We start from the raw sequence: 15147 nt of genomic DNA on the forward strand, positions 1-15147 counted from the left end.
TGCTTCGAGTGATTGAAAGGCAACCATCAGTATTGGTCGTTAACAGCTTTTATTTTCTTCAGGTGACTTCTACAAAGAAGGAGGTAAAAATGGGAGAACTGTTAGATCTATTAGGCAAAACTGTAGTTTGACATGCACTGAAGATTTTTTTTAATCTCATTCTCAACATAGATACTTTTGAATCTTGATTTAGAAGCCAATTAAGCACTACAGGGCAGAATGTAAGAAAGTACTCACACTGATACGGTTAAAACAGATGCCAGCCTCGACCCGCACTGTGCTTATATGAAAGTAGAATGGGGGCAAAAGGGTGAAGTTCTGAAGCGTGCTAATCAGATGGTGTTCTCTCATTTCACCATTCTGTTTTATATGGACTACTTTTTTTTTTTTTTTACTGACTACGTTTTAGTACTTTCAAAGGAATTCAGGCTTTGGAGAAAATGGGAAAGTTAGAGGAAGTTTATAAATGCTCAATAAAAAGGGCTATAAATTAGGTGTTAAGATGAAACATTATAGAGCTTGAGGTATTTTCCATCTTGAGGAACTTAGGCAGAAAACGTGGCTCAGATAGAGTCATGTAGAAAACAGTGTTTGTTCCTTGTTCTCTGTCCCCTACGGCCCCCGCTCCATGTTCAGAGCAGTTTTAGGAAGATGCTTCTGTCTGCAGGTCTGGAGGGAGTGGGCCAGGAGGGAACAGACTTGGGCTGCAGAGAGCAGGGATGGGGCAGTTGGTAGCAGGAAAGCAGTGGGCAGCAATCGTATTAACATTTGGGGAAAATTCAAAGACCCCAGACTAGGGCCATGGCAATAGTCTGAGAGGCAGAAATGGTTTTCAGGGGTCACCTTTGAAACTATCCATCATGGACACCTTAACATGGAGAAAAGAAGCTGTTTGGGAATATGCACCCAGGGCCATCTCTAATCTAGAGACAGGTAAAAATCAGCATCGGTCAGTGGGTAATTAAATGTCATGTGAGGGTCATTCAGGGCCTGGCTAATACTTTCAGCCCGGGATACCCTCACATGTTGGATTCGCACTCTCTGGTCCTCTGTCTAACCTGGCTTCCTTTGTTTTGCTTCTTTGCTACAGTGCCCACGTATCCCAAGTCAGCAATGTGTCGGCAACGGGAGAGTAAGTGATCCGGATTTTGGGCTTTTTTCCCCTCCTCTCATGTATTAAACAGTAAAAAAGCTTTTCTAGTGGTGTATAGCATTGGAAGATTAATATAATAAGCAACCAATGAGGATTTGTAAAACCACCCAGAGGAGAAGACCAAATAAGTGTTCCCGTTTGAGCTTCTGTGTGGGTGTGTGACTGGAGACCCCTCAGCCGTGTGAACGTATGAGATTTTCTGTTTACTTTAGTCAAAATCGGGTCCGTACGTGCAAAGCAGTCTGTGTGCTTTGGGAGGTGTCTTGCCATTAAAGGTGGAAATATGAACCGTGTATTTTACTTATTCCTTTGTTCGTTTGAATCAGCCTCCATTTATGGAGTGCCTGCTGTATGCCAAGCATAATGTTAGGTGTCTAATGTCAAATAAGCCTTGTGCTCTGCCTTTGGGGCCTTTACAGTCTGATAGGACACAGAAAAGGAGGCAAGTTAGTGATGGCAGCAAGTTCTTCTTCCACAGGGCAGTGGCAGTGCTCTGTTAATTATGTCCATCGCATGTCTTTTTCCTCCTAAGACGGCCAACCGCACTTAGACTGAAATCTAAACTGCAGCTATCTACCCCTGCCTGTTCGTTGTGCTTCACCCATATGACATTGCTGGGACCTGGGTGGGCCTTTTGGAGCATCTTCCATGAGCGGGGATCAGGCGGATGAGAAGGGGTGGATTTGTGATAAGGAAGAAGAGAAAAGCATTAGAAGGAACACTAATTGGTATGAATGTGGCTCTAATAGGATGAGTTGGGATTTTTTTTTTTTTTTTTTCCTTTCCTTGTTATGTGAGGAATCACTCAGAGGGCAGGTTTAACGTCTTTTATCTTTGAGAATTTTAAAGAGATTCCAGAATTATACCAAGACTGATGTGTTCTTGTCTGTTTCCTGATGACCTTTACTTCTTATATGTCTTGTATAGCGTTTGGAAAAGGTGTGGCTTTGGTATGTATGTATATTTTAATTTATTCACTTTCCTATGTACCACTATGAGGTAATCTCAGATCGTTGGGATGTAGAGTTCTAGATATTAAAGTTCTAATGCCTAGTCATTCTGTACTTGCTCATTGCTGTAAAATAGTTTTAATGAAATTTCTATGAGTAATTATAGTAAGTCTATTACTTACTATATGAGTCTATTATAAAACTACATTTGGAAAATGTAAAGTTCTTAAATTTTCAAAACTCATTTTATTTAACTGAATATTTCTCAATCTGACCACTTTTAAAATACATATGTGGTTTTTAAAAATTTTAACAGCTTTTTTGAGGTGTATATACAAAAAACTCTACACATACTTAATGTATTGTATACTTAATGTATACAATTTGATGAGTTTGGATGTGATTCTTTTTTCAAGCGAAGGAAAACATGCTTTGAGGATTGTCAGTTTAGAATTTTTCATGCCTGCTTATTCAGAATTAAATAATGAAGTGATAAAAATGGGTTTAGACACATTGAAAGATTATATAGCTTTAAAAATGATACCTCATCTGTCTTATCATGCACTCTTTTTAGCCCCTGAGCTTACCTGTTTCCTTCCGGTTGAACAAAGTAAATCTATCCTTCCATCTCCAGTAATATACATTGGGGTGTTTGCATGAATACAGCTTCAATCATATATATTACAATTTGATTGAATAGAGGTTCAGAAAGATTTTACCATTCTGTTATGAGGAGTAATTGCTCTGGTAAGGCGTTCTTTTTTAATAGCATTATTGCCGATATAATTTTATCTTAAAGGGATTCCAAAGAGATAATAGGCGTCATAAAATCATTTGTGCCAATTTGCTTTGTAAATCATACTGTCTTCCTCTGTACAACTGATATAAATCCGGAAGGAACTCACCTTTGTAAGAATAGGTCCATTATTATTCTATGAGGAAAAAAATCTTTCCTCATTCTGCCTTATATTAAATGATCTTTATTTCCTGAATGCCTCCTATAATTGTTGCTAGACCTGCCGTGAGTGTTTCAGTAATCCCGGATAGAAAACACAGTGATCACATTGGTGGAATTCGTTCTGTGTAGCTTTGTTTTTAATACACAGCGCAAATATTTGGGGATTAATGCCTCATACTGTCTTTGCTCATGAAGCTGTAGTAGATGTTCCATGGAAAATACTGATATTTCCAATGTTACGGGAACTTTTTTTTATTGGAGTATAGTTGATTTGCAATGTTGTGTTAATTTCTGCTGTACAGCAAAGTGATTCCGTTTCTTTTCCATTATGGCTTATCATAGGCTATTGAATATAGTTCTCTGTGCTCTACAGTAGGACCTTGTTCTTTCTCCATTCTCTATATAAAAGCTGACATCTGCTGACCCCAGCCTCCCACTCCATCCCTCCCCCAGCCTGTTCCCCCTTGGCGACCACCCAGTGTGTTTTCCATGTACGGGGACATATTTTTAAACGCAGTTATTGATAAGTTTCATTGCTTGATTGACTCTGCATTCTTTTGTCACCAGACTCTTAGAAAGAACCATCCGGTCAGCTGTAGAACAACATCTTTTGGATGTTAATAGCTCTGGAAGCCAAAGTTCAGAGGACTCAGAATCTGGAACATCATCAGCATCTTTCTCCACATCCACCAAACAGCGACGACGCCAGTCCAAGGAGCAGGATGAAGGTCGACATGGCAGCGACGGGTGAGTCGGCATTGGTAGTTCTTCTCTGCATTTGCTCTCCTTCTTTTAAAAATATACACCCGGGGGCTTCCCTGGTGGCGCAGTGGTTGGGAGTCCGCCTGCCGATGCAGGGGACGCGGGTTCGTGCCCCGGTCCGGGAGGATCCCACGTGCCGCGGAGCGGCTGGGCCCGTGAGCCATGGCCGCTGAGCCTGCGCGTCCGGAGCCTGTGCTCCGCAACGGGAGAGGCCACAACAGTGAGGAGCCCGCGAACCGCAAAACAAACAAACAAACAAACAAAAACAAAAAAAACCCTTCGGGCTTCCCTGGTGGCGCAGTGGTTGAGATTCCGCCTGCCAATGCAGGGGACACGGGTTCGAGCCCTGGTCTGGGAGGATCCCACATGCCGTGGAGCGGCTGGGCCCGTGAGCCACAACTACTGAGCCTGCGCGTCTGGAGCCTGTGCTCCGCAACAAGAGAGGCCGCGACAGTGAGAGGCCTGCGCACCGCAATGAAGAGTGGCCCCCAGTTGCCACAACTAGAGAAAGCCCTCGCACAGAAACAAAGACCCAACACAGATAAAAAATTAAATAAATAAATAGATTTAAAAAAAAAATATATATATATATATATACACACACACCCGAATTAGTGACTGTGTTATAGACACTCTCATTTCAGTACTCAGGTTAAAATTTTAAGTTTTCATTTTGACCCTTCTAAACTTGGCTGGCATTTAGAAATTCATAAGTGATTGAATAAACATTTCCTTTTCATCTAGATGTTTTGTATGTTATGGGAAGCCACCTCTGATTTAATACATTTCATGGCTTCCTCATCAATATCTTGTCAGTATTTAGAGAGGTCCTGAAGCACTGGAGGAGAAAATTGCCACATGCCTGTCCAGAGATGGTTTTTTTCCTTGTTAGACAACATTCGGTTGGCTATTAGACTTGCTTATGAGCCAACAGATTTCCCTATTATTTTGACCTGATTAAATACCAGAATATTACTGTAATGCTCTGACTGTTGATGATGTTTTAGTAGAAGAAAGGTTGAGCTTAAGTCTAACAAAAGAGGAAATGCTTGAGTTCTTTATTATTATAATGACTAATTTTAAGGCATTCTCTCAGCATGAATTTCAAGAAGAGTATTACAACAAATTTTATTCTCCATTAAAAGATTTGATAAAATACAGATGAATAATTACCATTCATCTTATTGAATAATCATGATTTAAATTGTCAAGGAAAATAAATTTATATATAATAGACTATAGTCCCATATTTTTACTGAAAGTTTTATCTCCTGTAGCATTTAGTGTCTATAAAGTTATTATTTTGAAATTCTTATTAAATGATAAAGACTAAACCAAGCCCTAGTTTGCCTCGTTCCTCTTCACCTGGACTCATAATCTTCATCAAAATGTTGATGTTAAAAAAGCAACTTCTCTTTGCTTAAAGAAAATACAAAAGATAAATAGTATAAATAAATTCCATGCTGCACATTATAAAGATGTTTAAGAGCTGTATTAACAAATGTAACTTTAGAAATTGAAAAGTATCAGTAATATAACCCACTGACTTTTCAAGTGGTATAAGCAGCACGTTTTAAAAAATATTTGTCTTAGAGCTGGTGGATAGGAGGGGGTGCTGAAATATTTCCTTGAGAAAAGAGGAAAATTATAATACGGGACATATTAACATTTAAAATTAGCTACTGACTAAGCTTTATAGAAAGTGTTTAGGTATATAATAAGTCTGTGTCGCCTGTATTGTGTTATACAGCGAGTACCAATTATTCATCTAACGCTGTTCTTAGTTAGCCTCTGCCTCATTTTTTGCCACACAGTATGTAGCAACACTGCATTTTTAAAATCCTTAGTGTGTCACGACATCGTGCTTTCCACCCTCGTTGTTTGGACAGAGGGATAGCAAGCAGAGGCTGGAAGCGATAGTGAGCGTGGTAGAACAAAGCTGGACAGTGGTCCTGATGGTGGTGGGTACCTGGGGCAGGCCAGGGAGGAGCACAGCAGGGTAAGGTCAAAATTGAACAGGGGCTACACAGATAAACCCATGCACCTATGGTCACCTAATCTATGATGAAGGAGGCAAGACTATACAGTGGAGAAAAGCCAGCCTCTTCAATAAGTGGTGCTGGGAAAACTGGACAGCTACATGTAAAAGAATGAAATTAGAACACTCCCTAACACGATACACAAAACTAAACTCAAAATGGATTAAAGACCTAAATGTAAAGCCAGATATTGTAAAACTCTTAGAGGAAAATATAGGCAGAACACTCTGTGACATAAATCACAGCAAGGACTTTTTCCATCCACTGCCTAGAGTAATGAAAATAAAAACAAAAATAAACGGGACCTAATGAAACTTAAAAGCTTTTGTACAGCAAAGGAAACCATAAACAAGACGAAAAGACAGCCCTCAGAATGGGAGAAAATATTTGCAAATGAAGCAACTGACAAAGGATTAATCTCCAAAATATACAAACAGCTCATGAAGCTCAATATCAATAAAACAACCCAATCAAAAAAATGGGGGGAAGACCTAAATAGACATTTCTCCAAAGACATACAGATGTCCAAGAGACACATGAAAAGCTGCTCTACATCACTAATTATTAGAGAAATGCAAATCAAAACTACAATGAGGTATCACCTCACACCGGTCAGAATGGCCATCATCAAAAATTCTACGAACAGGGCTTCCCTGGTGGCGCAGTGGTTGAGAGTCCGCCTGCCGATGGAGTATCACATTGTTGGAAAAGGCTTCGTGAGTCTGTTTTCTCTCCATGCAATCATTCAGTGAAAAGGCCTATAGTAATCTGATTCTCAAGTTACATTTGACGAGAGAGGCCACAGTAGAGAGAGGCCCACGTACCACAAAAAAAAAAAAATTCTACGGACAGTAAGTGCTGGAGAGGGTGTGGAGAAAAGGGAACCCTCTTGCACTGCTGGTGGGAGCATAAATTGATACAGCCACTATGGAGAACAGTATGGAAGTTCCTTAAAAAGGTAAAAATAGAACTACCATATGACCCAGCAACCCCACTACTGGGCCTATACACAGAGAAAACCATAGTTCAAAAAGATACATGTACCCCAGTGGTCATTGAAGCACTATTTACAATAGTCAGGACATGGAAGCGACCTAAATGTTCATCAACAGAGGAATGGATAAAGAAGATGTGGTACATATATACAATGGAATATTACTCAGCCATTAGAAGGAACAAAACTGGGTACTTTGTAGAGACAGGGATGGACCTAGAGACTGTCATGCAGAGTGAAGTAAGTCAGAAAGAGAAAAACAAATATCGTACAATAACACGTATATGTGGGATCTTAAAAAATGGTATAGATGATCTTATTTGCAAAGCAGAAATAGAGACACAGACATAGAGAGCAGATGTATGGATACCAAGGGGGAAGAAGGGGGTGGGATGAATTGGGAGATGGGGACTGACATATATACAATATTGATACTATGTATAAAATAGATAACTAATGAGAACCTACTGTGTAGCCCAGGGACCTGTACTCAATGCTCTGTGGTGACCCAAATGGGAAGGAAATCCAAAAAAGAGGGGATATATGTATACATATAGCTGATTCACTTTGCTGTACTGTAGAACCATTGTAAAGCAGCTCTACTCCAATAAAAACTTTTTTTTAAAAAGTGAACAGGGGCTAGACAGGGAGAGAAATATGAAACACAGAGTAACCACTCCTGCAGAATTTAAATACAGTTTCCCACATCCGGGGATATTTCTAATATAAGTTACCTTGATTATTTTTCAAGGAATGGTAGAGGCTGACTAATCATCTAAAGAGGCATCCATGGAGCTCTAGCCTTTCCCTTCATTTCTCTTGTCTGATGTCCCTTCACCCCTCATTCTGGCCACTCATTGTGGTCAAACCACAGCTGTGCATTGAGTGAAAAAATCTTGGGGTGTAAACTATTTATAGCAGAAGTAACTCACAGTCTCACCTGACGCTTTTCCTGAGCGTGTAGTCTGGGCGTTCAGAAGTCCCTTTCAAATGGTCCTTGTTGGCTTCACCTTCCTGGTCATAAGGCCCCTCCTAACCTGACACTATTGTGTCTTGAGAGTCATTCTTCTTGAACTCTCAGCCCGTACTGAATGGCTGCTCTAAGCTCTCCACAGCTTTGGAGGAACAAGGACCTTACCTCTCAGAGCTCTAGATCTTCTACTTCTGCCCCCATGCAAGTCCTCTTCAGTAAGTCCCCAGGAGATGCACTGACATGGTGGCAGTTGTAAAAAGGTTAGGAATCATTATTATAACCTAAAGTAAGTATGTTTTTCTCAGTGTTTGCTTATACGTAATTGACTCGTCATCTAAGATTTCCAACCGATTTTGCTTAAAAAATAAGGAAAGATTAAAGCTAGACTTTACTGTATTCAAAGCTATTAGCCATATGGAGTGGTTTTAAAATGTTTTGAAAAATAAAAATCTATGATCTATTATTTCGCCTTTAACAACTTAGAGCTGCAACCATTTACAAAAATATCCTTTAAGCCAACAGTCACCACATTTCAAGGTGAGATTAAAGAGTCAATAAAGTCTGTAGTAATATCATCAGGTAGATTTTTTTAAATAAGCAATGTAGAGGGCAAAGATTATAAATACTTCATTTTAGTGCACATGATTTCTTATTTGTCTAAATTCATAAGGAAACATTATCAGGCTTATATTATTATTTGTTAAACTAAAAATGTGAAAGTTTAAGGAGCGTATTCATTATGTAAAAGGGTTCAGTTTAATTCTTACTAGAAAATTAACCATCTGCCAGGAGCATGGAAATGTTGAATCTTGGTGATGGATATAAGGAAATTCATGGTGATATTCCCTCTATTTTTCTATGTTTGTAAGTTTCGTAATAAACTTTTGTTTAAAAAGAAAAGCAAGGCATGACAGGTGAAAATGGTTTCAATCTTCCAAAACACAGTGAACTAGAAAATTATGCATATCTTTTGTTATATAAAGATTATATTAAATTCCTACTACAAAGTGAAAAGAAAAGCGTGCTATCTTAGAATAATGAAGAGTTCAGTATTGCTAGAACATTACTTGTGTATGTAGGGGTGAGGAGGAAACTCACAAAAAAAGGAAAACTGAAACTAAGATCTAGACGGTGAAAGTGAGAGGCCACCGAGATCTAAGTTCAGGTCAAATCACAGTGTTTCGGGTGTGACTGAGCCTGTCACCATGTCATGGGAAGGAGTCGTGCACCTGTGCTCCTGGTCACATGGGCACTGCAGTGAGAGGCACTCACCCACACAAGAGCAAAGCGTTTCCTTTGAGGAGAACAGGATTTCCACCTGAGCACAACTGCACGATCAGATTTTCGTATATTTATTTGGACAGGATTTATTCCAGTCATTCATTCACTATTCACAAAGATTAGAAAATAAACTTGGTCTTTTAATTTCTAAAAATAATTTTTAGCTTTTGTATTCATCTGCTCAGGCTGCCGTAACAAAGTACCCCAGACTAGGAGGCTTAAGCAACAGAAATGCATTTTCTCACAGTTCAGAGAGGCTGGAAGTCCAAGAGCAAGGTGCTGACAGGGTTGGTTTTTGTTGAGACCTCTCTGACTTGCTGACGGTGCCTGCTCAGTGAGTGCGTCCTCACATGGCCTTTCCGCTGTGCTCTCTGGTGTCTCTGTCTCTTCTTTTAAGGACACCAGTCCTCTTGAATTATGTTCCCACCTTTATGACCTCACGTAACCTTAATTACCTCCTCAGAGGCCCTGCCTCTAAATACAGTCACATTGGCAGTAGGGCTTCAACATATGAATTTGGGGGGAATACAATTTAGTCCATGACAACTTTTCAAACCTAAAAACTCCTCCATTAAAAAATTAAAATTGGATTTATACCCTGGGAGTTAGGGAAAATAGGAAGAGAAAGAAGAAGACAAATTTAAATAGTAAAACAAATGATTGTGAATTTGAGACCAAACTCATCTAGCCATCCACAGAAGGCGCTGCTCCCAGTGGAGGGAGGGGAGAGATTTAAGCGTGTGTGTATTTGTGCCGCATGTGAGTCCTTATCAACTTTTCCTCATGTCTTCAATTATTTTATACTTAGGATATTTCTTATAAATGTTGCATACATCTTTTGTATAATTTTACTAAATCTACATATTTGTACATTAAAAGTTGTATAAAATAAGACTAAATTAAATATGGAGTATTAAAAATCACCAAAGATAGTATAACTTTGAAAATATTATGATAATATTTAATTCACAATGTTGCCTCCATGATAGCCTATCTAAGACAGGATATGAATTTAAATTGCAGAATAAATATTTAATGTTATCTTTCACTTGGGGATATGATTGAACTGATAGTAAAATATGGTCATCTGTTTTTACTCTTTGGAGCTCATTTATTTCAAGATGACAGCTTTGGGTGTTTAGGGAGATACCTTTATATATTTTTCTTAAATTGAAGTGTAGTTGATTTACACTGTTGTGTTAATCTCTGCTGTACAGCAAAGTGACTCAGTTACACACATACATACATTCTTTTTTGTATTCTTTTCCATTATGGTTTATACCAAGATATTGAATATAGTTCCCTGTGCTATACAGTAGGACCTCGTTGTTTATCCGTTCTATGTGTAGTAGTTTGCATCTACTAACCCCAAACTCCCAGTCCATCCCTCCCCAGCCCCCTCTTCCCCCTTGGCAACCACAAGTCTGTTCTCTATGTCTGTGAGTCTGTTTCTGTTTTGTAGGTAGGTTCATCAGTGCCATACTTTAGATTCCACATATAAGTGATAACATACGGTATTTGTCTTTCTAACTGACTTCACTTAGTATGAAAACCTCTAGCTGCAGGGAGATACCTTTAAGGTCACACCATGAGGGAGCATATAAAGTCTCATTCATTTGTACCTGACCAAGCCATGGTGCTGCACTGATGGTTTAATTTGTTCTGTGATGTAGTAAAGGATAAACATTTTGCTAAGTAATTTAATTTTGTGAAGACCTCTTAAAAGGGAATGTTAAAATACTAAAGGAAAACTATTTCAAGAGCATTAAATGAATTAAATTCTATAATTAAAATGTCTAAAACTAAGTCATGAAGGAACTCTAGTTATAAGCTTACATCCAGAAACTTGTACTGGGAAGTGATGAATCCATATTTCAGTTAAAATGCTTTGTATTCCATAGTTTTTATTATACTCTTTTTACCAAGATTATCTAATGCAGTCAGATTTGGGTATTAATGCATTTCTACTGTGCTAAAATGTCTTTCGCAATTGGGAGAATCAGTGTTCCATTCTGGAGAAAAAGACATATTTCCTTTTCAGATTTTTCTTCATACATTATATTACTTTATAAGATTTGTGTGTGTTTGTGTGTGTGTGTATATATGTGTGTATTTATATAAAACCTATGAATTATGGGAAATGTCTTTGTAAGTTTGCACTGTTCCCCTGATTTGAATACAGATTACTTTTGGTACAAATACAAAAGCTGTTCATTGGTAGAAACATAGCCCTTGCCAATTTGCCTCTGAGAATGATTTCTCTTTTACCGTGATATGTTTGGCACCAAGTGGTCTCAGGAGTAAGCACTCTGCTCAGATTTTGATCAAAGATGCAACCTGGAATTTCTAATCACTCTTCTGACTTTCTGTGTGATGCAGTGGCAATGTCATTTAAATGTCCCTTTTACCTTTTAAAGTAAAATTAAGCTAAATCTTTTTTCAATTCAAGGGGACTTATCAACAAAGAAAATATTCCTTCTGGGTTCAACAACCTTGATGAATGTATTTTGAATGCTCATCATGAAGTGGAAAAATTACATGAAAATACTTCTGGTTATATTGGAGAAAGGGGCAAACCGAAACGTCAGAAATCCAGTTCCAGACTTTCTGAGCTCAGTGAACATCAAGACAGTCTTGTGGTAAGTGCATGCTTCCGTAAAATTTTTACTTGTGGCCAGTTAGGGAATATCACACCTCTTTTTCTTGCTTTGTAAAAAATGTCAATGTGGAGTTTCACAGAATTATAGAGCATGAGTCCTGAAAAAGACCTTAAGAGCTACTAAGTATACACACGTATTTCTTTCTGATAAATATAAGAATCAAGTCCAAGGTAGATTACATTTTGCCAAAGGAACAAGGGGCAACACATGCCTCGGTTTCCATGTTGTTGAAATCGGCCTGAGTTTCCTCTCATTCTTTTGAGCATCTTTAAATGTTATTTTTGGAATAACATTGTCAAAGCAGTTTTCCTTATATTCCCCCATTTTATTTGTTCCTGTCTGTATGAATATGTAAAAAAAAAAAAAAAAAAAAAAATGAATGAACTTAAAGTGAGGTGAAAGGAGAATACATACAGGAGGAGGATCAACTGTCTTTGTGTTCAGAAATTTAATTTCAAAGCTGTACACTATAAATAGTTTCTTTCCTCTGTTGCTCAGAAACAAAAAAATTAATCTCCTGCACGGTTACCTCAGACCTGAACTCTGGATCGTTAATTTGATACATAAGTTATCGCAGGTGGTTTTAGTCAATAACTAAATATTTATGCAATTTAACTATAAATATATGTCATCCTTTTTTGTGTATGCTTCAGTTTCTCTGAAAAGTGAGAACAGACGTCTGTCTTCTAATTCCCTGTAGTTAGAAGAAATTTAACCAAAAAAAAGAAAAGAAAAGAAAAAACCCTGAAGGTGAATTTTATAATATAACATGAACTAGCGTCCCTAATAAAAATAGGTAATAGGTAATATCCATTCTTACAATGTGTAAAGCCTCTGTTCTGCTTCATCTCTGAGCAGTCCTTACCTCCATGCTGGGTTTTCTGTAAATTTAGCAAAACTTACGGGCCACTCATTTTCCCATTGTCAATTTCTGCATGTGCTCAGAAAAGATTCCCAATTCTATTCCCTAAATAAAATATGCATAAATACAAATCTGGGGAAAACATGTTTATTCCATTTTCTTCCAAATGTCTTGGTACCCTGTTTCTAGAAATAAATTGATCAGCTAGAATGGACAGAGACATCCACCTCAGACCCATGTCTGACATGGTTCTCCCAGTACAGAATGTAAGCTTTGGAACCATTGCACATTAAATGGTTTTTAACACTAACTTAATTCTTATTTGGGGGAAAAGTAACATTTTTAATAAACTAAATGATACTAACTCCATTAGCTCTTCATTTGGCCCATGATTTGTTTATCTGCCGAAGAGAATTACAGTGACTAAAAGTCTGACACTTGGCTTCTCAGAGAAGAATGTACTTCTCGGAATCCCTTTTAAAATGAACTTAACTCATCAATATTTTTTTTTCCACCAGAAATAGTATCTTAACTAGCTAGGTGGTAATAGCTAATAAAAGTGGGCAAGTACATTTGTTCCTTAGAATATGTGTGTGATTGCTAAAACTGTGGACATCGTGTTTGTTTCAAAACATTTGGAGCAGAGAGCCTAATTCCATTGTGGTCTTTTTTTCTGTGAAAGGGTTTGTCTCCACCTTAGCTGCCAGTTTCTGCATTCCAGGATTATGCAGGTCACATGTTAACATAAGTGAGCTAGGTGGACCGTGTCTTTGTTGCAATGAATAATTTAAAACCCTGTCAACACAACTGAGACAGAAGCAAAACTTCCTGATCTGTGAGGTGAAGGTATTCTCAAAGATCTTTTCTGACTCATATTCCATTAATTTTCAATCTCATCTTCACAGGTCACCACAAAGCAAAGAGCTAAGGAGCATAACAATGACTAGTATTTAGACTAGTCCTGAAAGTGCAGCTGTGCATCTTAACTTCCCACTTACTTTTAACCTTCTATTTTTACTTTACCCCGCTCTCCTCTAGAACCTTCTCCCACTTCAGGTTCTTTATACACTGACTAAACTTTTGTTTCTGTAGCTGGAAAAGCATTCTGTGTGCCAGGAAATATTTCAGAATCCAGGGACACGGCTATGAGACAAACAAGCGAAGATCACTGCCCTCACGGAGCCTACATTCCAGTAGGGGAAGCAGACAAAATCAAGATAAAAAAAAGTAAACCGTAAAATATATTAGATAGTGATAACTGTTAAGCAAGAAATAAAGCAGGAGATGAGGATAGGAATTGTGAGAGGGCAGGGGATACAATTTTAAGGAGAGTGGTCAGAGGAGACTTCCCAGGAATTTGACACTTGAGTGTAAAGACCCGGAGGAAGTAAGGAAATGAGCCATACTGTCACAGCAGGTTGCAGAGACCCCGAGACAGTCACTCATCTGGAATGTTCAAGAAACCACAGAGATACTGTTAGGGTTAGAAGAGAATGAGGAAAGTGAAAGAGGTAGTTGGAGGGGGGAGAGAACAGATTAAGTAGGGCCTCCTAGATTACTGTTAAGGACTCTGCCTTTACTCCAGGTGAGATGAGAATCCACGTGAGGGTTCCAGGTAGAACAGTGATGCGACTTGCTGAAATTTGGTTTGACTGCTGTGTTGAAAATAGGCAGTAACCAGGCAAGGGCAAGAAACAGGAAAACCCGGTAGGAAACTCTTGCCATAATCTAGGTTTGCGCTGATGATGGTGTGAACTAAGGTGATACCGGAGCCCAGCACGTATTGCCTTGCAGGCTGCACAGTGCAGTACTCTAGGGGGCGTTGTTCATATTGACTAACACGTGCATGGATCCTCCTGGAGTAGTGTATTGCAGTAGTCATGAGGTAATAGGTGGATTCTGGATATATTTTTGAACCTAGAATCGACAGGATTTCCTGGCATTACGTAACTGTGGGGTGTGAAAGTAATACAGGAGTCAAAGAGGACTCCGAGGTTTTTGGCAACTAGAAGATTTGTGTGGCCAGTTTACCGAGATGGAGAAGACAGAAGTTTGGGTGACAATGTCATGGTCCAGTGTTGGACATGTTAAGATTGAGCTGCCCGTCAAATATCTAAGAGGAGATAGCAGGAAAGCAGCTGGATTTCTGCGAGTTTAGGGAGGGTATCCTGGCTGGAGATGCATCGTGGGAGCCAGCAGCAGATGGAGGCCATCTGAAGTCAGCGTACTGGATGAGATAACCGAGGGAGGATGGACAGAAAAGGGAAGTGGCCTCAGGGACCGTGAGCCCTGAGGCATACGATCGTGTAAAGGATGGGGAGATGACAAGGTCCCAGTAGAGGAGACTCAAGAAGGAGACCCCAGCAAAGTAGGAAAAAATGAAGTGTGTTTGGTGTCCTGGATGCCAAGTGAGCCACGTATCTCGAGTTGGGAAGGTCAGATGATTGGCTGAGTAGAAGACTGAGAGCCTATAGCCACTGGAATTACCAAGCTGGAGATCACTCAGTAAGAGCGG

At 39.0% G+C, this 15147-nt stretch overlaps 1 protein-coding gene across 1 annotated transcript in view; it reads left to right on the plus strand.

Moving 5' to 3' along the window:
* The window catches only part of LOC103075703 (protein FAM13A), a 93669-nt gene that overhangs the window by 28991 nt on the left and 49531 nt on the right, over positions 1-15147 (plus strand). The window contains exons 2-3 of the mRNA XM_007450669.1: positions 3629-3808; positions 11560-11749. Of these exons, the coding sequence (XP_007450731.1) occupies positions 3629-3808; positions 11560-11749 (370 nt within the window). The remainder of the gene's footprint in view (positions 1-3628; positions 3809-11559; positions 11750-15147) is intronic.

The sequence above is a fragment of the Lipotes vexillifer genome, unplaced genomic scaffold (genome assembly GCF_000442215.2).
Source record: "Lipotes vexillifer unplaced genomic scaffold, Lipotes_vexillifer_v1.1 scaffold34, whole genome shotgun sequence".
NCBI classification, from domain to species: domain Eukaryota; kingdom Metazoa; phylum Chordata; class Mammalia; order Artiodactyla; family Lipotidae; genus Lipotes; species Lipotes vexillifer.